Raw genomic sequence first — 23439 nt, forward strand, 5'->3', positions numbered from 1 at the left:
GCGATTCAGATCCCAACCCAATTCTACAATCTGGTTCACAATCTGGTGAGAGATGGATTGGAGTTGATCCAACCCACATCCATATCCAATTAGTTTATATCTCCAAATCATAGTCACACACTGGCCATATGCATGATTACTATATCATATGGTTCCAAAAGTCATAACATTTTTCTTCATCATAACCATCGAAGATCTCTTGAATACTTAAGATGCTGCTCATGGATGCAGAAATAAGTGTGGCTTCCCAGAAGGCCAGGGAAAACCTTGCATGCATACCATATTAGTAAATGACAAATACAAGAATAAATTATAAATAGAAGTAAACTATAAGAACCTTCATCAACTCAATCAACCAAATATGCAGAAATTTACATCATCCTAGTGTACATGTACAGCAGTAACCTTCAATTGATATTGATATGAATACATCTCATCTAGCCTAACTTACTGTTACCATCTGCAAAGCCTCTTTATAATCGAAAAACTGAGGTCTATTTTTAATGCTCTAAAAACATCATTGCTTCTCGACTAAATGAATGAGCAATTGAATCTTCATCTTCAGAATATATAATGCTGGCGAAGGGCCATTGAAGGCTTGAAGCTTTGCAGCTAGACCACTATAAGTCCTGCTTAAACCACAGAAAAAAAATAATGTTTTCTATACATAAGAAGCTTATTGCTGTCAATCAAATGCATTATCACCATGCTGACAGTAACAAACATATTTTGCTCGTAACATATCAACCAGTTCTTCATCAAGGTCCTCGAGTTCACCACCATCACGCAACTTAGGGTATATAGAAGCTATGCTACTGACACCAACAGTAACAATTTTCCATTGATTGAGGCTTGCAGCAAAACGAATAAGCTCAAGAGAAGATTTTTGTTGTGAATTTATGCATGATACGACTACTTTGAAGCTCTGTTCTTCAACTTCTTCTAAGCACCAGAATTCAGCAAGTGAAGAAAGCTCTACGTACACCTGCAACTCACGCAGCTGCCACTCCGGGTCCAGATTGTTCCAGGTACAGTCTTGTTTGATGCTTGGCAGGTATCCCAAATAAAACCAGTGAACTAATTTGACTAATGCTTTCCAGCTAATAGGAACTTTGATAACTTGCGAGCAACTGCATGCAGGAAAGTCTCTTAAAGTTTAAGACTACAATAAAACTGGTGTGACCATCAATAATTAATATAAACAGGACATATCATTAGTGAAGATTTAATAGCTAGCTTTTCAAAAATCCATACAAATCTTATCCGAATAGAAACTGCATACATGAACAGTTCGTTCTTTGGTTATACATATATATGTGCATAGTTCTGGAAACCCCATTGCAGAAGAACCAAAGCTTATGGTTTAGGGTTGGAAGAAAGCAAGCCATAGATTTTAATCACAAGAGGTTGGAAGTGAGAGCCATAGATTTTAATCAAAAGAGTCTAAATGACACAGGAAGAAAGCAAGCCACAGATTTTAATCACAAGAGGTTGGTGGAAGTGGCAGCCATGCATGGGTCTAATAAGTGTGCAAAACTCAACTAAATCACAAGAAATCTAACAGACAACATAAATGAGACGAAAATAGGTTCCTAGCATATAAGTAAAAATATATATATAAATAGATAGCCTATCAGATCTTGTTGGATAGTACTTAAGAGTAACGTATACACAATTTAAACATACAATAATAAAGGATTCTTTGTAAAATAAAAATTATTTCATGTGCCACCTAATGTGCACCATGGGATAGGTTGCATGGAGGGTGTCATACATGTGACCTGGGTACTTGAAAAATGCAGTTTGTACAACTTTCCCACCGATGACACATGCAAGTTGCCCTCTAATAGTGGCTACAATACAAGCCCCTAAAAGTACCAATCTTGGTTTTGAACATCAATAGTTAGTTTGTTCAACAACACTCTCAATATTGAGTTCTGACTGAATAATCAATTCATCTATCCTTTACAAATTTTTAGGCCTGCATAACAAATAAGTGTGAGTATTTTACAAGACTTGGATCTACCAAAATAGCACCATGATTGTGATCTGGAAAAGTAAAGAAGGAAAGGTCCCTATCAATTCACCCAATTTATTCAATCAAACATTAAATCCATGGACAATTAATGAGTAGTCTGTTGCTGCCTACTAGCTGATGCAGAATCAGGGAACCAGTAGATAACTTATGGCATAAAACTTAGTCGAAGTAGGAAACTTAATGTGGACATCAGACTAAGAGAACATGAAAAGTCAAAAAGCTATTAGAGATATTTTTCACTAAGTATACTTTTGAGTACATAACATAAAGGAACAATATAAGCAAGACATAGTACAAGGGGATAAGTACACATGAAAAAGCAATCAAGTATTATAGAACATGAAGAGAGATGCGATTATACAATCATACACGTCATGCCACTAACATTTCGATATAGATCCCTCACTGATAGGATCACAAATGTGTTTGCTTTATCCACATTTCTTTCTAAATATATCAGTTATATGATTGAGCCATTGAGGGAATCAATAGATGTCATTCACTGAAACCGGGTCACCTGTCATGCATTCCGGATTGGAACAGAGCCCGTAGATAATCGCAACTGGATAACAATATGATCTTGTGGGCATGCATATGTGGTACCGATGACCGGCATATAGCACAACTCCAAGAAACTCCCTCGATCACCTTTGCTTCCAATATAATATCTCTGTAATACACATGATATGCATTAGAATAATTGCTTGAGCTGAATGCATGGAGTACAACTAATCAATTTATATGTGACCGACAGTTACAATCATTATCATGGAACTCTCAAGGGCAAAAGAACTAAATAATCACATCTTGCTTGGTGTGGGATCTCAATGCCAGTTGATATAACAGTTATTTTTAACTCATCTAACTGCTCATTTTTCCCTTTTTTTACTTCCTTGAGTAGAAAGAACATATATTACAACAACATGAATTCCTAATCCAATATAAAAAATAGATACTTACGATAACTGATTTCCAATTGGTTCAAGTGCTTCAGAAAAATTGCAACTGGCACAAGCAGTGCCCCATTCTGGCAGTTTTCGACTAAGCATATCATATAAAGACTTCAATCCACAGTGCTTTGCAAGAACTTTCAGGGGTGTCCTGAGATTATCATCCGCCTGGATGAATCCAGTATAAATATATTCCAAAAGCTTTACAAAAGAAACACTATCCACACGGTCTGAGATTCGGATCTCATGCCTCATTTTTCTGTGATGATGTTCACTATTTTGATCTTTCCAATCATTCCAGGCACTTTTCTTTGGTAGAGATGTTTCATTAGACAGCAAGTACGGACACCTAGCCACAATAATAGGAGAATGGACTTGCAAGGACTGACCTTTTGCAAGTAGTAATTCAATGTCAGCTAGTTCGTTCTCGTCAATTGCTTTTGCTATCTTTTTGCCAAGCTTGCTTGGGAAGCCATAGAAACCAAAAAAGCTCAATATGTATGCCGAATACCATTTAGGGCCAGAGCCAAAGCTGTTATTCAAGATATACCACAGGCTTTCAAATAAATTATAAGCATCAGAGTTCCTACACTTTTTGCACACAACAATCTCTCCTAAAACTATTTTATGGTGGTTGCACACAATGTTGAGAAATGCAATCAACTGAGAAAGTGCCTGAAGGCTATAAAGTAAAATAACTTCTTCACCTTCCAAGCTACTCACATTACTTAAACAGCATTCTGTGCCATAAGAAATACTCTGCAGATGAGATGCGTTGTTTGACCTACCAATATGTATGTCACCATTTAAGCACATCATGATGATGGAAGACAGTGAGCTTATACCTTCTCTTTTGACAATAAGCTCATGATATTTCGGTAAAGTTGAATAGCATGCCAAACTTATGAGATTAGTTATTGTATGATAACTATCAGCTACTAAAGAGACATCCCCAGAAGCATTTAGTTTTAGGGAAGCAAGTACGTACTCCAAACAGACGTCACCAAAAGCTCTCAAAGTTTCTGAAAGATAGTATATAGCTTGTGAAGCAATGTACTTGCATGGTGAAAAGACCATCAGCAAAACTGCCCTAGATACAGGTTCAAGCTCATTCATGTAAGAAGACAAGGAACTGCATCCCTTACGCATCAAATCTGTTGCCACAGAGCTGAAAACCAACACTGGCATAAGCCAACAATTAACAAAACTATACTACGCATTTTATCAAAGAATCTAAATATACGGTAACTAACTAGATAGCAAATAACAGATAAAAGAAATTACTATAGAGTAAAAAAGAATTACCATGCACAAGAAATGAGAAAATCTAGGTAGCAGAGTGCTCCTTTAGTTTTTGAAAGAAAATCTTCTTTACAGTAAACTGCAAGGTTCCCAAGGATATCCCACACAAAGGGTCTTGTATCTGCAGTATTGTCATATATTATAGCTACTAACTCATCAGATGACAATGCCACTTTAGCTTCATAACTCACTGTGCAATCACCAAGAAGAATATCGAGAAGGACTCTATCAATCTCATGTTTCCAGAAATATGAATGATGGTTCCCGGCCCAACGCGTTAATAGTGTAGCACGACATGCCTCCAACACCAACGGCAACTGATCAGATGGAACCCTTTTGGAACATGAAGACCTCCATCCACCCAGTGCACCAACTAAGCCTTGAATAATAGGCTCGCAGTACAAGCCATTTAGCATAGAGCATGCATCTCCAGATCTCTGCAGATAGCAAAAATTTGAACTGCTTTCATATCTCTATGGATGCAAGAAAATAATCAACAGGTCACATAATATAATTCAGAACCATACACTTAGACATTGACATAGCCTTAGAGCCTCAATTCTAACACTGAAAGGGACAGAAAGTCCCATGCTTCGTACGACCATAGAGAGAAAATCCTTGTTCTCAAGAAGCTTCACAGCCACATTGCCACATAGAGCTGGCATAAAGATTAAGAATCAAAATTGATCAGAATATGCTCTGAAAGCAATTATCTACCATATTATGGAATAAATAGAGAATTACCATGTTGGGGATACCTAGTGCAGAATATAGCTTTAGAACAGCATTAGAAATGGAAATTTCAGATTGAGAACATCTATCTTGAAGAATGACCATCAGCTTACTGTTACTCCAAACCGGATATCTAGAGAGAGACCATCTCCGAAGTATAGACTCAAGAAGAGTTGCCATCACAAGGAAATATTCAATCGGTTGAGTTTCAATCTCATAATTTTGTAATGCGCACATGACATTGCCAACTGAGTCAGCTTTTTCCAGAGCTTTCCATATTTCCTTGAGAACTTTGCCTCTTGCTGGTCCTAGGTTTGTGAGGATGCGGTTTAATGCAATGGCAGATGAGATTGCAACAGGCAACTCAGATAATGACAATAAGCATGACAGATGAATAATAACCTCTGACATGGGATATCTGTGAATGGTATTTCCTAAGGTAGTAACTAACTTCTGAGCCACATCTGCTGCCAGGTCCAATATTCTTTTGTTGTCCGATTGAAGAATTCCTCCCAAGGCAATCACCATATCTAAAATGGAATCCTGCAATGCAATAAAAGCACTGGAACGGTTAAATTATATTAACTTAATATATAAACACTTTTAAAAACTCAATATAACATGTGCCACTGGAAGTTCTAATCATTTGCAGATATGTTTGTCCACACTTGGCAGGCAAGCTAATTACAGAATGTTAGCCACAACAAAAAATCAAGACAAATACCTGCATATCCTGTGTGATAGATGTAATCATATCGTCAGCATGCAAACAATGTTGACCATGGATTGCATCAGTGTCTTCAAATGGTGACCGAGCGCTTGAGCGAGGCGAGGCCCAAGCGCCTTGCACAGAGGATGGGCGACATGCTTCAATGAAGCGTCGTGTGGGCGCTCACCTGAACCCAAGCACCGGGTGCCTCGGGCAAGCAATGGGTTGAAGGTGAGCGATTGAATCGGATGGTCAACTCTGGTTCGATTGAACAGTAACTTAATTGGTTCAATTGAACCAACTAAGCATAATATTAAACCCCCCTCCCTCAACCCCCGACCCATAAACCCCAAGTACTTTGTCACCCTAACTCACCACTAGTTCCACTGCTGCCTTCATGTTCAGCTGCTGCCTCCGCCACTGACACTTCCTCTATTGTTAGCAGACGAGTCTAAAGGTCCTACTGCTGTAGCTTTCGTGTGCAAGTCCCTTCGCCGCTACTACTTCTGTGTGTAGCTCCTTCCACTACCAAGGGACAGGATCACAACTTCCTCTGCCACCGACGGATACATTTGAAGCTTCCTCCGCCCATGACATCATCGTCTGTAGCTTCCTCCGTTGTCGCTACCACCATCTACAGCTTTTTTCGTCACTACTATTGTTGTCCGCAGCTTCTTCCGTCACTGCTACCGCGGTCCAAAGGTTCCTCCGTCATCGCCACCCTCTCCTTCCCCACATTCCATTGTCAGTGACTCTTTTTCTCCCGCTCTACTTTTATGACTACTGTTAACAGTGGATTGTTAATTATTAACTAATATTAAAACTATTGTTAAGTGTTAACTACTATTACCATATAATAAACTAAAACTGATATTAATCCTTAGAACTATTAACCTATTTAGAACTAATTCCTGTTTAGAATTACCAATTCTTATTTATTACTATTAATCGCTATTTTAGAATTGTTATTAGTCCCTATTTAGCACTATTAATCTCTGTTTATTTAGAATTGTTATTAGGGTTTCAGGATTAATGACAATTGTACAAAGCAATTTAGAAGATTCATTAAAAATTCAAGGATCTTGCTTGGAAATACAATTATCTAAAGGATCCTAAAGATCCTAATGCAATTACTTACATATTCTGTGATAAGACTACCAAAGGTGGCATTTTCCATGCAAAACAACATCAAGTAGAGAACTTCAAGAACGCATCAACATGCAAGAAGTGTCCACCTTATGTAAAAGAAGAGTTCTTGGCTTATATGAAAAAAGATTCAAAGGAACGAATCTTATGGGATTTTACCCGAGAATGATGTTCAACATATTAAAGACAATGAAAAAGAAAAAGAAGATTAATCAGGATGTGTCAATGCCAGTAAGAAAGAGTATATAACAGAAAAGGAAAAAAAGTCATGATTCTTAAGAAGGGTAGAAAGGAACCGATGGACTTATATATGTATCAAGGATCATAGAATCAACAAGGTCAAACAAGAGCAAAATTAAGACAAACAAATATAATGATGCTTGTGATCAAGAAATAAGGGGAAAAAGGATTCAGCGCAATGCTCACTTCTTCTATCAAGTTGAACTTCCCCTTAATACTGGTCGTTTGGACAGTTTTAAAGAGATGATTGAAGCTATTAGAAGATATGATAAGGAATTAAAACCTCCAAACAAGGTTTGACATACAGAAACGTAGCGCTCAGTGTAGGCGGTACATATAGGTCCGATAGAGGATCGATACGGGCGATACATTAGTACACCCCAGTGTACCATGTGTCGGTACACTCAGCACAACTCGATACGTACCATATTGACAATTAGTCGATACACTGGTATAGACCGATAATGTGAACCATGCTTAGAAGTTGTGAGTTTCGAAGAAAGTGTTGGATTACACAGATGACTTATTGAAGGGCCACAGAATCATAAGTAAAGCATGGCTGTTCTATAATGTCAGATGCTTGGACCAAAAGGATACGTAGGAGTATAATTAATTTTATGATTAATGATTCTTTAGGAACCATGTTTGCAAGGTCAATAGATGCACCTTCTTTTATGAAATCTGGAGAAAAGATATATGAGTTGCGTGATAAGTTTGTGAAAGAAATTAGTGAACAAAATGTCATTCAAATTATAACCGACAACGAAAACAACTATGTGTTAGCTGGTAAGATTTATCTTTTGAATTTTTTAATCTTTTAATTATTATATGTCTCTAATTTGAATGAAAGAATTATGTGACTTCTAAGTCTTATCAATTTTGTTATCCTTTGTTTTAGGTAAATTACTTGAAGCAAAAAAGCACCACCTATATTTGACTTCATATGTGACATATTGCATTGATTTAATGCTGGAGGATATTAGAAAAATTTCTGACATCAAAAAGATTTTATAAAGGGCAATCTTTGTCATTGGATTTCTCTATAATCATACCAAAGCTTTGAATGTGATGAGAAAATTCACAAGCAACAAGGAATTTATGAGATATGATATCTCCCGATTTGCTACTTCTTGACACTACAGAGCATGCATCATAAAAAACACAACTTAAGAAACATGTTTACTTCAAAGAAATTGATGATAAGCAAATGGGTAAAAGAAATGAAAGCCAAGATGATCGATGATATTGTCTTAATATCATCCTTTTGGAATCTTATAATTTATACATTACAGATGAAAAGAAACTTACAATAGGATATATTTATAAGGATATAGATAGAGCAAAAGAAACGATTCAAAAGTCTTTTAATGGAAATGAAGAAAAGTATAAGAACATATTTGCAATTGTTGACGAAAGATAGGATTGTCAACTTCATCATCCATTATATGCAGCAGGATCTTATTTGAACTCAAGTTTCTTTTAAAAGAATACCTCCATTTAGTTTTATGCAGAAGTTGTAAATGGATTATATAAGTACATTGCAAGATCAATTCCAAGCCTAGAGGTGCAAGATTAGAACATACGTAAATTACCTTTATGCAAAAATACCGATAGTCTTTTCGGAATTCCTATGGTAGTTCAATCTAGGACAATTCTATCCTCGGGTATTCATAAATTTATATAATTAATTTTATGTATAGTATATTATTATTGTTAATAATAAAGTTAAATTTTACAGCTGAATAATGGAGTCTATTTAGAAATTTCGTCCCGAACTTACAATAATTGGCTATCAAAGTTCTTAGCTTGACTTTTAGTGCTGCGAGTTATGAGCAAAACTGGAGTGTCTTTGAGCATGTAAGGATCACAAAATATTTTTATTTCAACTAATCTATTCTTTTTTACATAATTGTATTAATATATTGTTAATTCATATAACATGACAGATTCACACAAAAAGAAGAAATTAATTAGAGCATCAACGATTACATGATCTGGTTTATATAAAGTATAATCGAGCATCAAGACTCGTCATGATTTACAAAATAATATTGATCAAATCTCATTACAAGGAATTGATAATTCAAATGAGTGATTGATGAGGGAAATGAGTGCGAACTTGCAAGATGTCGAAAGTGAGCTCGTATTTGAAGATAACATCTTGACATGGGAGATATGGTGAGAGCCTCAGGTGTTAGAGAATTGTAGATATATATAAAACATATGATAGAGACAAAAATAAGTGCAAAAACCTCAGGTTCATCTTCTGCCATTGTTGAAGAGGAGGAAACCTAGTTTGATGAAGATGGACAAAAAGAAGAGAAAGATGAGTGATAAGTTTGAGAATGACGATATTGATTATGATAATGATTGAATTTGATGTAAAACCTTATTGTTTTATGTCTTTTGACATTTTTATTATTAAAAGATGGATAATACGACTTAATACTTTAGATTTTTTAATTTAATATTATATTTTTATTTATATAATCATATTTATCAATTTTATTATATATTTTTATATTTTAATATTTTAGAGCGTCTCGCTTCGTTTGGGCGGGTGCCTAACGCCTCGAGCATTTTTAGACCTTGCCATTTAGTGCTTTTAAAAACACTAGATTGCATATTAACCTTCTATGATTGTTCTAAAATTTATATGCGATGCAATTTAATCTTAAATAAATCAAAATAAAAAAAGTTAATTAGTTATTTAAGCTGCTCTCTGTAAATCACCACTAGCTATCTAACATCTTTATATACACATGTACATGTATCCTGCGTCATTCTAATGCCCCATGAATCTAATCAGGTTTCTTGACCTAGCTTTAGATGTCTGTCACTGAAGTTTCTCGCAACTATAATTCATTTTGTTGTACTAGCAAAGATAATATAATGCATGGCAAGAAGGTAAAATTATACTATGAATCATAAAGTGCCATGCTTGCGGGTCAAATTCATATTTCCTTCCAACCAAAGTATTTCTTGACATGACATAAGCATGCATAAGAAACACATGTGTGCTTTGCTTCTAAAATGCAGATAGTCTTTTAAGAGAAATGTTGCATGTATGAATTTCCTAGGTACAAATCCTAGAAACTTCCAATCCATCCAGTGAGCAAACTGATGCCAACTTAAATAAAATAAAGAAGTTCAACAAATGGCTGAAAAATAATATACAAGAATCTAAAAAGTCCCATAGATGAAGTACAAGCCACTAGTAAGACAAACAGTTAGCAAGTAGTCTTCTCAGCATAATGTTTTTCTTTTGACACCACCAGCAATCAAGATTGGTTCATTGTATAAATCACTTCAGGACTAAAATCATGGAATTAACCAAAACTCTCACTAAAATTTCTCTGAAAATGTCCATGATAACAATTAGCAGATACATTTAGGTTCAAATTATTTTTAATTCTTCAACAAATTAAGTAATCAACAGTTCTCTTACTCAAAGGTATAAGACATGATCTCAAATCCCACAAATACCAGCTGTAACCTGGCATTCGGCACGTGCATCTGTGAGAATCTAAAACATGTATGTGATGCAATGTGCGTAAGCTAGTGGCCAGCTGGGAGAAAGCATGAACATTTTACTCCTTGATTTGAATTTTTTAAGCTTAAATTGACACAACCTAATAGCAACAATTACATAATGAAAAATAATCTCACCTGATTCTTTTTCTGCAAAGTTGATCATTTTGCACACTGATAGTAATTAGAAAAGGCCGAACAGTTATTCCAAGAACATGATTTATAAAGAAACATCCAGTCAAAAGCACACAAACTAATAAAACGTGTACGCAATGAAATACAATAAAACACCAATACACACAATAATAGTAATAACATTCATCAAATCAATAAAAACTATTCAGATATGTGTAACGAGGATAAGCAAGGCTTTTCTTTTCATGGGAAAAAAAAAGATTTGCACAAAGGTACAATGACAAACAAGAGCAGAACTTGTGGAAACACGCAAGACACTTGCAGTGTCAAAGTGGAGGTCATCACCTTCAACAGTGATGGATAATAGGTAGTAAGGATCAATGAGTAGCATCACCCTTGTTGATAACATTCCTGCCTTTGTTTCTTTGACATGTAGCACATGGAAGCCCCAATATTTTTCTATCACATGACTACAACCAGAGATTAATCCTCCCAAAAATAGTCCTAATTCTGTGTCTTTAATATTTCTAGAAAATCAAATTTGCATTCATGAGAACCGATGTCTAGCCAGAGCTAAAAATGTTATCTTGATTATAGAGTATAGACATCGTGTATACTTGGGAAACAGCAAATATCATGCATTTTTTACAATGTTCATGACTAAGGATACCTAAAATTGCTTGCTAATGACTCATATGATTGGATATAGTCATAGAAGTGGATGTTGGTACAAATAACAGAAAGTGATAAGGTATACTCGAGCCACAAACTCTCTTATAGGTGCTGGCGTTAAACTGAAACCTTATTTCTGCATGCAAAATACTCCAAGATTACTCTTCCGAGTAGCAAAGTATTCGTGGCTTGGATATGATATTGCTAAAACGCCACCTTCAGCAAAACAAATCCCAGTATTCAATGTCTTATTAAGGAAGTTGAAGGTTGAAACAAGAATTCTTTAAACTTAAAAGGTCTAACCAGAAAAAGATTATATGCTCACCTATGATAATACCCAGATTTTGAGAATCTGGCGTTTAGTACCCTCATCATACAATACCTGTGCGGAAAGTTTACCAAAACCAACCAGTGCTGACAAAATTCTAGAATTATATGCATGTAAGATAAGCATACATGAAATCTCAGAAACAAACAATGAACTGACAGCAAAGGTGATGGAGAGAGAGAGAGAGAAAGAGATACCTGTATAAGAGGATGTTGCAACAGAGTGAAAGATATACAACTGAGAAATGCATTCATTGATTTAAGAGCATGTGATTGAGTATCAGTATCCGTAGATTGCCATCTCTTGACTTTGCTGTTAGAAACTCTGCCATGTTAAAAGTAACAGCCCACTCAATCAGGGTTAAAATATCCAAAAAAAATTCCATAAGATTATCATAAAACTATGATAGCTCTGAATCAAACAAGCTACATAAAACCCAATGGAACAAATTAATCACAAAGATCTGAACCATTATAAAAATATGCTAAAAATTTGGCAGAGATTTTATTCCGTTGCTCCTAAAGCATTTGTTTCAACAACTGAGAGAATGTTATCGTGCATGCAACAAGACATCACATTTTCAACTGTCATAAAGAAAATCAAGCTTTGCAAGAAGTTAATATCTTACAGCTACATGACTTAGAATTCCATTTTTCTATTTGCTCCACAGAATAGCGAAGCTGTCGTAAAGAAAATCTAGCTTAGCCAGCAGTAGATATCTTACAGCTACACGTCATTGAATTCCATTTACTGTATGCTCCACAGAATAGAGGAGTTGAAATCATGAAGATTGTGAAGCCTAGCCAAGAAATCAGCAAAACAGTATGGAAATAAAAGATGCAATTCTCACCGCATGCAAATTGGAAAAGTTTCAAAAGTAGTACTTCATGGCAACAAAAAGCAACCAACAGTTCCTTTTAAAACTTCATCTAGAGGCTAAGAGTTATTTTAAGTTCTTTGTGAACCAGTTCTGAAATACCAACACATAAATCACAAATATGCACAAAAAAGGGAAACATAGCTATGCAGTTGAGGATCGAAGCAAAGAGATAAATAGTATCATCCAAGGGTTGCTAGGTCATTGGCCTGTGTTGCAATGTACCGTGCAAAGCGTGCATCATCACATGCCATGCTGACATGTGCTAGAAGATGTTCCCATACCACAAAATGATAATCCTTGGTCCAGATGATTAAAAAAATAAAGAGTGCTCTGTTAGCAAAGAGGTACAACAATTTCCTGGCATTCCTATAAAGTGACATGGCAAGTTTTTCATTCTTGAGGAGTTATGTGAATGAAAATCAGAATACACAGGTAGATGGACTTGAGATTCTATGGTGATGCAGGATCCAGTCAGCACCTTATCAATTGATTAAGATTACAATGTAGCTTGTCAGATTTTAAGAAACAAATTTGATATACTGACTGAGGGTTAAATATATATCATCCTCAAAATTTGTGGCTGTTTCTTTTCCTCTTAATCTGCACTCTGAGAAACCATCTCATATCAATTTGCTGCCTGATAAAGGAAATAACAAGTATGGCACAGCTTCTGCCATTTAGAATGATTCAAAACAAAAACTCATCCAAGTTCTTTACAAGGAAAAAAGTGAGTGACGTAGCCGCATACTCAGCTACAATATCTCTTGGAATCCAACTCTGCTCCTTTTTTACAACCAAAACCCAAGGAGAAAAAAGAACTGCTTTGATCCTTATTTTATAAATTTCCAATCTAGTAAAAATTGTAGGCACTTCTTCTCTTTTTGAGAGTGCACAAAAATTACAGAAACGTGGATCAATGTACTCATTCTTACTGCAGTATAAAGGCTGTTCCTATGATCAAAATCCTAGTCACCCAACTCCAAAAGAAGCAATCATACCAAGACACTAGGGCTTGCCCAGAGTCATTTTCTTGGACCTATTCAATTATTTCACGAACAAAAATTTCCTTTCAAAGAAAATTTCAAGTGGATTAAAAAATGTAAATAATTCTATTTTCTTTTGCAAGGTATATTGGTTCACAAGATCTTTACTTTCTGATTGTTGTTTGATATCAGTATTATGTATACAGTATGGATATGAAAAATTCACACACCACCACCATGTACATGCTAGAATATAAGTCGTTATATTATCATTATTATTCACTTTCATGGTGATCATAGGTGTCCACTCTGAAACCTTAGCTCCAGCAACGATAGGAAGAGTTAGTTCTTCGCAAGATAAGAATAGGAAGACATGGAACTCTAAATTTAAATTTACAAGGATACTAAAATTGGAACGCGTTGAGGATGAATTTCAAAGAAACCCTAAAAAGAACTAACCTACACGTCCAAACCCTAAAAATGAAACGGCCCAACAAGAAACAAGAATCATGAAAATTCACACAACCTATACATCCACCGCCCTACGGGGCAGCCAAAGCAAGTAATCCAAGACCCGGTCCCCGCGAGACGCGAGCCATCAATCCTCTCGATTTCATTGTTCTTTTATCTCTATCTCAGTGCGCCAAGAGGGCTTCACGACCTCAACCGGGCGACAAAACGAGGGACGACTGCGCACAAGAAAAGGAATCGGAGGAAAGAATATGAGAGGTGAGAAAGAAGGTTTACTTCATGCCGAGAGAGAGAGCCTGGTGCAGGCGCCGGCGAACGGTGACAACGTGATCGCTGATCTCCGGCTTCTTCCCCTTGCCGCCCATCTCGCGTCGCCCTCGCCCCAAACGAAGACGGGTCGGGCACAATTCAAATTACCACATCAACAAGAAAGGATTACATCGCAATATAAATGCTTTCAGCGGGCCTTCGGAATATTAAGTATTTATGATCGTGGGATTTATCCACATAATTAGTGTTAATTTAGTATTTAGATGTTTTATATTGTACATATATTATTAATTAATAAATGATGAGCCCATATTAACTATTACTAAATATAATTACCTGAATTTTGTTCGCTAATATTAATTTACAAACTAATAAAGATACGAAAATAGTTAGATATTTTATATTTTATTAATTTAAATTAGCTCAAATTAATTATAATCAAATGTGTCAATTTGAATTTTGTTAAAATGTAACGTTCCAATTAAGATTAATATTAATTTATAAATATTAGATGAATGTATCATTATTAATTTTAATTTAATTATTTTTAGTTAATAATTTGGGTCAAATAAAATCAATAGATGAGTTATCCTATAAAATCAAATGACTCGTTCCCTAATTTTCTCTTGGTTACAATGCTTTCCCAACTCTTTCATTCTTTTGTGTCATCAAATAATACCGAACTCTGTTGTGCTGGAGTTGCAGAACTATGAGACACAGTGCAGCGTCGTGGAACCAAGCCGGATGCCTCTTCCTCCCATGAGTGGATCGCAATCAGCAGTTGATGACTCATTTAAGGGCTCATGGGAAATGGTAATTGAACAGTCTATCGATTATTTCGGCGACAAAAGATATTGGATTCCAACTCAAGATCTTCGTGTTGTTGATGTTCTTCGCATTCTTGTCCAGCTTCAGCGTGAAATTGCTCACAGTCGGCAACTCAGATCACAGTCATCGGGATACTGAACAACTTGCACCTTCTTGTTCCTCGCGTTGGCCGCCGCTTACGTTTACTTCGCTGTGGTCATGCAAGGCAGCTGCTGTGGGGAGAGATTACAAAAAAATTATTAAGACAAAAAAAAACCCTTTAAAATATTAGTTTCTTCTATCCTTATGACTTGATGTCGAGTGTAACCTAGCGTGCTAAAGATTATAATGCATTCTAAAATCACAAGTGTTAGGGCACCTTATGCTATGATCGATGGATCAATATGGCTTGGTCCGATCCTAATTGTATAGAGTTACCCACATGGATGCTTGAACGAAGGTGGTCGACGTTAGGTTAGGTCCAGGCTTTATCTCTAGAATAGGTTCGAGGTAGAGCAAGGAGGCGCTCTTCCTCCCTTGTCGAATTACTACTTCTTCGTCATCGAGTTTCTACACACAAGTCGGGGTCGGGAGGGGAACTTCTTGACATGTATGACCAAAGTGCATTACTCGGGCACATATTGGACATGTATGACCGAGACACATAATTCGAGCACAGGTTGGACTATCTAGTCGACATACATAACTCGGGCATATACTGGACTATTTGGCTAAGATACATAGTTTTAGCATAGACCGGACTGTTTGGTCGAGATAGATAACTTTAGTGCTAGTTATAGGTGCCCTACAATTCAATCACGTGAGTGATGACACATGTGATATGATATGTATTCTTTTTGCATATTATTATTATGATATTTTCTCACTTTATATTACTTATTGGATATATATATATATATATATATATATATATATATATATATATATATTGATGTTTATGGATTTATGCAATGAGAATCAAATTGTGATAAGATCACAATAATAAGATCGATTCATCTTTAAACATAGACCCTAAATAATCTCGGTCATAAGTTACTCGAGATGAACATTGAGATAACCAGACACAATAGTGTATTATATACCTATCCATATGATGGAGGTGGCTGGTCTCATAGCTGCTCGTGTGGGGACACTAGGGATAAAGTGCAAGTATTCATTGGAGAATGAGTTCACTGATTGATCTACTTACGAAATGTTGGATGGTTGATGATGTCTTATTGTCAAACAACAATTCCGTCATCCTAGTGGTGTATCTAATCGTTAGACTTGAGACACTAAGGATATCCTATATGAGTACACCACTCTTTTATACTGGATTTATAGGTCTGGAAGTTCCAAATCTAGCACAACCGGGCATCGGGAGTGGCAACCAACCTTACGAGGGCTATTGAGTATCGATAAAGGATCATCCGCTCTTTGTGTCATAAGAGAAATATCTCATATGTTCTCTTGCTTAGATAAATCCATGGTCATGATCATTTAGATTGAGAGAAAAAGAGTTCTCTAGGAGAATCCGATTAGAGCGAGACTCGAGTAGAAATCGTATGGGCCTAATAGAAATTGTAGAAATCCGATTAGCACTATACCCGAGTAGACTCGAGTAGAAATGGTATACGGTCTCTAGGATATTATATGGATAAGGGACTATATATACGTGATAACTAAGACCATATAAGTCTAATGAATTGAATTCTCCTATATCATCTAGGGACTATGACGTAGTGATATAGTATTTCTGCAATCCATGAGTCGAGTGAATTATTATGGAGATAATAATTCACTGAGCTAAAATAAGTTCTAATAAGTATGACTCACGGCTAGCTCGATATTTGGCCTAGAGGGTCACATACTTATTGGATATCCAATAAATCCTTGAATTATCGGATCTTATATATGAGATCCAATAAGAGCCAATAATATATTATTTGGTAGAGATCCACTAATGTAATAGACTTGGATAGTTGGATGGAGATCCAATACCCAATATAGTAGGATCCATTAGGGTTAAGTTCATAGGGGGACTCTACAAATATGAGAGAACCAAAGGGCCATAGGCTAAACCCTTTTAGCTGCCACCTCCTATTCTCCTCTCCCCTCTCCTCCTCAACTAGTAGCCCCTATTTGGGGTGTGTGGATAGCAAGAAGGATCGGCCCCTTCTTGATTGCGTGATGCGCACAGCGAGGAGATTTGAGCAGCGGTCCCTGCCATTTGGATCACCTCTAGAGAGTAGGACATTTGACTTCCTTCATCCTCTCTCACATATATACAGGTTTTCATGGATATACGATCTCCTTATGTAACACATCTTTCTTATATATATAGTTTTTGATTTTATGGGTTTTTGCATACCTATCTTCGCATGACGATGAAACCTTCTTTTCTAAAAAAAATCTTAGATTTTTATTTTATGTTCTTTAGTTACATATGTGATGTCACCCTAGATTTTCCAATAGTATGGATGTTTGGAGCACCCTCATGGGATCCTTGACACAAATGAGGTGGTTCCGAGGTGGTCTTCATATAGCCCTGATTGTTTTGAGGTGGTCTTGAGGTCAGGCCAACGTGGATCCTAGCTCGTCAATGAGTCCCTACACAAAGGTCAATGCTAGGAGTGTTTCCCAACACAACCTCTTTGATACTCAAGTTAACTCTTATGGTGGTTGTGTAATGTAAAAGGGTTAATTGCAAAGAGATCTGACCCCTTGGACTACCGTTGAGGGTCGACTTTTATACATATTTGGTCGTGAGAATCACTTGGAATGATCGTAACGTCCCCCTCTAATGTTCCGTCAATCGAAGCGACAAGCCTATAATGGCTATAACGTGTTTCCGCTATCATTTTGTCAATGGGGGGCGACGAGCCTATAATGACCATAACGTCATTCCTCTAGTATTTCTCTTGGGGGGACCTATCGAGGGGAGACAGACCCGATTGATCACTCGTAGATTACTATATGTGAGGGCTGATCGGGTCGACCCAAATGGCCCCCCATGGACCATCATCCTCGAGATCAATAGACCATATCTTCCACCATACCAACACCCTATGAGGATGATTGGGTCCTCGCCTCTGTGACAACTAGAGGGATGAGATTGGTTATCAAAATATTTCCTATAAATATATATGCTTCAAATTTTTTATTTTTTATGAAATTGAGGCCTAAGTATTTGTTAATTTGGATTTTTTTATGCTTTAAATATTCTCCAATCAATTTTAGCACAAAAGAATTGACTTATTAGTACTCATTGTTATGTCAAGAAGAGATAAATTATTAAATATTTAAAATTTGAATGATAGATAAATTTTTTCAAAGATAAAAAATATTTATATCTTTTACCTCGTGTCCTACTTTAATTGAGAGACAAGATGAACATATCTCGTATCCCACTTTCTAAAACTACTATATTAAATATCTATCTTACAAAACATCTCTACTAAGTGTCCACAAGCATACATATAGCTCATAAGTGTTCATTAGTTTGTTTAAAAATCAAAACATATATTACAAAGCCAATTTAGATAATGAATTATTTAAATAGTTGGTTTAATAAGAGAATATAGTTTTTTAGATACTCAGTCGATATATTTGATAATTGATGTGATATTTGATAATTGATATATCCAATAGGTGTTAATTGAATTTCATATATAAATCTCAATTGATCCAAAGTAATGATCATATCATTTGTTCCACATTATCTATTTCGGGATGATTATTCTGATAAAACGATTATCTTAGTCTAATGGTCGAACTCAGGCGAGCGAAGGTATGAACATTTTTTGATTTTAGATGACTCGACATCAGTACAACATAAGGACTTTGATTGTTTGTCTCTATGTTGCTCGTTAATATTGCCATTCTTGTTTTTCAGACATAAGGACTTTGATGGGTTCATTCCTGAATTTTGATAAGAAATAACATTTTAAAGGGTTTTTTTAATCATTGCACAAATGGAAAAAAGATCTTTTTCGAAAATATAGAAAAAAAACTTAGAAACCTATTATTTTTCTTAAAATATCATATGTTAGTTTAGGAAGTCCCATATAGTCCCACATCGGGAAAATCAAGCTTGTTATCTCTTATTGGACATATAAATAAGGGCCTAGACTTTGAAGCCAAACATACAATAAGAAAAACCTAAGTGTTTACTTTGAGTTTAAGTCCACACTCAATTAAATAGTTTGGGCTTATAGTTTGGATTTTTCTTTTTTAGTATTTTCGGATATTTTATGGCATATGCACATCTTCCTAAGGTATTTGTAATTGTCCCTCTTTTTATAGTAGTAATTTGCTTCTCTATTGTCCGTGGAAGTAGGTCAATTGATCTCTGCCTCCCATGTATTTGCCATCGAAAGTTTACATATGCAGCAATGTAAGATTATTCTTTTTTGAATTTAAATAGTTTGGACTTATAGTTTGGATTTTTCTTTTTTAGTATTTTCGGATGTTTTATGGCATATGAACATCTTTCTAAGATATTTATAATTGTCCCTCTTTTTATAGTAGTAATTTGCTTCTCTATTATCCGTGGAAGTAGGTCAATTGATCTCTGCCTCGCATGTATTTGCCATCGAAAGTTTACGTATGCAGCAATGTAAGATTATTCTTTTAATCATATTTTTTATTCTCTTTCTCACACATTAATATCTTGGACAGTGTCAGCCTCCCATGACCACGACCAAGTAAACGGCAGCTGCTCCCAACGCGAGGAAGAAGAAAGTAAGTGTTAAGTATCCTGATAACTGTGATCTGAGTTGCTGCTTTCGGAGTGCTGACTGTGAGCAAGTTCACGCTGAAGCTGGACAAGAATGCGAAGAACATCAACAGCATGAAGATCTTGTGTTGGAATCCGCTGTCTTTGTCGCCGAACAATCCTGAGAAGACGCTCATCATACCACCAAATGTGATCTGCGTGGTGACGGTAGCAACTTTGGACATGGGTTTGAGCAACTTTATGATCCATGGTGTCAATCTGCGGTAGGCGTCTTCCTCCATGACAGTGAGGTTTCATGACGAACCAGACGATTACTCCGAGCAACAGCACCGGGGAGAGAGCCAGTGGAAGGTAACTCTCCAGATACGCAGATGCCACAACAGTTGCTGTCACTGCCAATAAGCCGAGTAAAGAGTAGCTCAGAGTTTGGTTCTACATCCTCGGTGGCGCGGAGTTCCACATCATCAAAAAGAGTCCCATCATGGCGACGAAGAACATTAGGAGGATGCTGACCTCCATGATTTGGCTAAGGGCTTGTTCTGAAGATTTCTTACTGTAACCTACTAAAGTAGCTACAAGCCCATTGAAAGCAAGGGAGGTGACAGTGGATGAGAGACTTTGGAATTGCTTCAGCTCCGACTTGTAGTTTTCGTAACCTGTTGCACCATGGTCATCTTCTGTTTGGATCGAGCAGCAGTAGATCAAGCCAATAATCAAGGATGGTGGAACTAGAGCAGCCAAAAAGTTCAGGAGTTTGGGTATGAGATATAGGAAACTAGCAGCTGTGAGGACCAACAGAGAACAGGAGATGATGATGAGTAGGGTAATTGGAGAGCTAAACTGGCCAGCAAGGGCAGCGGGATGCCGATCAGATAGCAAATTGGAGGTGAGAAACATAAGACTTAGCCCACAAAGAAGATCGGAGAAGGTAAGGATGCCACAGATAACAAGGTGCAACCGTTTTACGTGGCCTTTTAATTCTCGGAAGCCAGTAAAAAGTGTCGTCACTGCCGTAATATTGATGGTGACAATAATAAAGGATAACCCCAGAATTTGTTTCATCCAGTTCACATTGCCATGCCGTTCGCAGCTTCGATCGATTTGACCTTCTTCCATCTTTGTCCATGTCGAGGAAGCAAGAACAGAAAAGGTTAGATGCTTAGAAGAAAAAACGAGAAACGAAAACCGAGAAAACAACAACGTTAAGAGAGAGAGAGAGATAGTGTCTATAGTGTATTGTTATTGTACATATCGCTAGGGTTAGGAAAGAGGAGAACAGTTGATTGCTCTCCTAATTAATAAACTCACCCCCAGCTCCTCCGAAGAGAAGATTAATGCTCATCAAGAAGATGGATAGAGATCATATTACCTGAACCTGTAGACGAAGCTCCAGCTTTCCACCCATCAGATCCTGCAGGGGATGGGAACAGGCCGGATGACTATGAGAGAGAAAGATGACAGCGACGAGTGTAAGTAGGATGTTCTGTCAAAGACAGCGGCTCTCTCGACAGTAGGTTGCTTAGCTACTAAGCTTGTTGCTTGTGAAAGGCATAAGATGTTGGATATTGCGGAACTGAAACCACCGGAACAGAAAGCAGAATTGTTCGGTTCTAATTTCCATCGCTTTTGACCTTCTTTTATCTTTGTTTATGTAAAGGAAGAAAGAACAGAAAGGTAAGAGGGCTGAATGAGAAAAAGGAGAAACAAAAAACGAGAAAACAACAATCATTCTTCTGTACATAAATGTAAGAGAGAGAGAGATAGAGAGAGAGAGAGATCGTCTCTTTAGACTATTATTATTGTACATATCGCTAGGATTAGGAAAGTGTGGGGAAGAACACTGCTGAAAGCTGTAAAAGACATCGTTGCTTCGGATCATAGATTTAAACTGCAGTGGAGATGATGATGATGATGAGAATGAATCGATAGACTGTTTAATTACCATTTCCCATGAGCCCTCAGAGTCATCAACTGCTGATTGCGACCCACTCATGGGAGGAACAGGCATCCCGCTTGATTCCAGGACGCTGCGCTGCAACTCCTGCACAACATAATTATGTATTATTTGATGAGAGAAAAGAATTGAAGAGTTGGGGAAGCGTTGAAGTGAAGAGAAAGGTAGGGAAAGAGAGAGAGAAGCACTACTTGCTACCTCCTGTTTGTTCGAAGTGGAGATCGAGAAGAAGTTGACCTACTGAATGGAGAGAATTCAGAAGAAGAAAAATTAAGGGAGAGGGGGAGAGAACGTACGTTTGCTCTTCTCGTTTGGTTGCAACAGTTAGAAAGAAGAAGACAAAGGAGAAGAAGATGCATTCACCGTTCAGTTTCAACAGCTAGAAGAAGCAACTTAGTTGGAGAAGGAGGAGAACAATTGATTGCTCTCCCAATTAATATACTAAGCCGCAGCTCCTCCGAAGAGAAGAAGATTAATTCTCATCAAGAAGATGGATAGAGATCATATTACCTGAACCTCTACACGGTGCTCCTGCTATCGTTCCGTTGAGTGCCTAGAGGATGGGTCATTTTATAATGGACAAAGATGTGCTTCTAGATGGTCAAAGATTCTAGATGGTCAATGATTACGCAGCAATTCTCAATCCTACTTCTACTTCTGAAGCAAGAAGTGACTGTCGGGCTTAACGTCGGAACCTCTCCGTCAGCGATGACGATGATGACATAAACTCCTAGAGCTGAGAGATCGCTGACATAAACTCCACTTTTCCGATCGGCAGGAGTTTATGTCAGCAGTGGAGTTTAAATAAGGAAAAGTTCTTCTAGAAGCTCCTGTCAACATAAACTCCACTGCTGAGAGCTGAGAGCTGAGAGCTAAGAGCTGAGAGATCGGAAAAGTGGAGTTTATGTCAGCGATGACGATGTTTTCTCGTTTTTTGTTTCTCCTTTTTCTCATTCAGCCATCTTACCTTTCTGTTCTTTCTTCCTTCACATACACAAAGATAAAAGAAGGTCAAAGCGATGTAAATTAGAACCGAACCATTCTGCTTTCTGTTCCGGTGGTTTCAGTTCCGCAGTATCCAACATCTTATGCCTTTCACAAGCAACAAGCTTAGTAGCTAAGCAACCTACTGTCGAGAGAGCCGCCGTCTTTGACAGAACATCCTACTTCACTCGTCGCTGTCATTTTTCTCTCTCATAGTCATCCGGCCTGTTCCCATCCCCTGCAGGATCTGATGGGTGGAAAGCTGGAGCTTCGTCTACAGGTTCAGGTAATATGATCTCTATCCATCTTCTTGATGAGCATTAATCTTCTCTTCGGAGGAGCTGGGGGTGAGTTTATTAATTAGGAGAGCAATCAACTGTTCTCCTCTTTCTCCAAAAAGTCGCTTCCTCCCATGAGTGGATCGCAATCAGCAGTTGATGGCTCATTTAAGGGCTCCTTGGAAATGGTAATTTAACGGTCTATCGATTCATTCTCATCATCGTCATCTCCACTGTAGTTTAAATATATGATCCGAAGCAACGATGTCTTTTACAGCTTTCAGCAGTCGT

The 23439-nt window shown here is 37.1% G+C and overlaps 2 protein-coding genes across 6 annotated transcripts; both read right to left on the bottom strand.

The window, feature by feature from the left end:
* Nucleotides 1-323: 323 nt before the first annotated feature.
* On the bottom strand, nt 324-14550 carry LOC135639120 (BTB/POZ domain-containing protein At1g04390-like). 5 transcript variants are annotated; one of them, XM_065152893.1, is made up of 8 exons: nt 14394-14550; nt 11981-12107; nt 5049-5565; nt 4818-4948; nt 4294-4727; nt 2999-4156; nt 2556-2708; nt 324-1130 (listed from the first exon to the last, which is right to left on the bottom strand). In XM_065152893.1, exons 1-8 carry the CDS (start codon nt 14480-14482, stop codon nt 686-688), a joined length of 3054 nt encoding a protein of 1017 aa, XP_065008965.1. In that variant the 5' UTR covers nt 14483-14550; the 3' UTR covers nt 324-685. The 5 variants fall into 5 exon arrangements, 4 of the variants coding, with proteins under 4 accessions (XP_065008965.1, XP_065008966.1, XP_065008968.1 ...); XM_065152894.1 differs by lacking the exon at nt 14394-14550 and adding an exon at nt 14173-14363; XM_065152896.1 differs by lacking the exons at nt 11981-12107; nt 14394-14550 and adding an exon at nt 11129-11593 and having other exon boundaries at nt 5049-5330; nt 5425-5565.
* A 5814-nt stretch (nt 14551-20364) lies between these two features.
* Nucleotides 20365-22412, bottom strand: LOC135638454 (uncharacterized). Its single transcript, XM_065151564.1, has 4 exons — nt 22397-22412; nt 21875-21973; nt 21302-21343; nt 20365-21048 (listed from the first exon to the last, which is right to left on the bottom strand). Exons 2-4 carry the CDS (start codon nt 21938-21940, stop codon nt 20365-20367), a joined length of 792 nt encoding a protein of 263 aa, XP_065007636.1. The 5' UTR covers nt 21941-21973; nt 22397-22412.
* Nucleotides 22413-23439: the final 1027 nt, after the last annotated feature.

The sequence above is a fragment of the Musa acuminata genome, chromosome BXJ3-5 (genome assembly GCF_036884655.1).
Source record: "Musa acuminata AAA Group cultivar baxijiao chromosome BXJ3-5, Cavendish_Baxijiao_AAA, whole genome shotgun sequence".
Classification (NCBI taxonomy): Eukaryota; Viridiplantae; Streptophyta; class Magnoliopsida; order Zingiberales; family Musaceae; genus Musa; species Musa acuminata.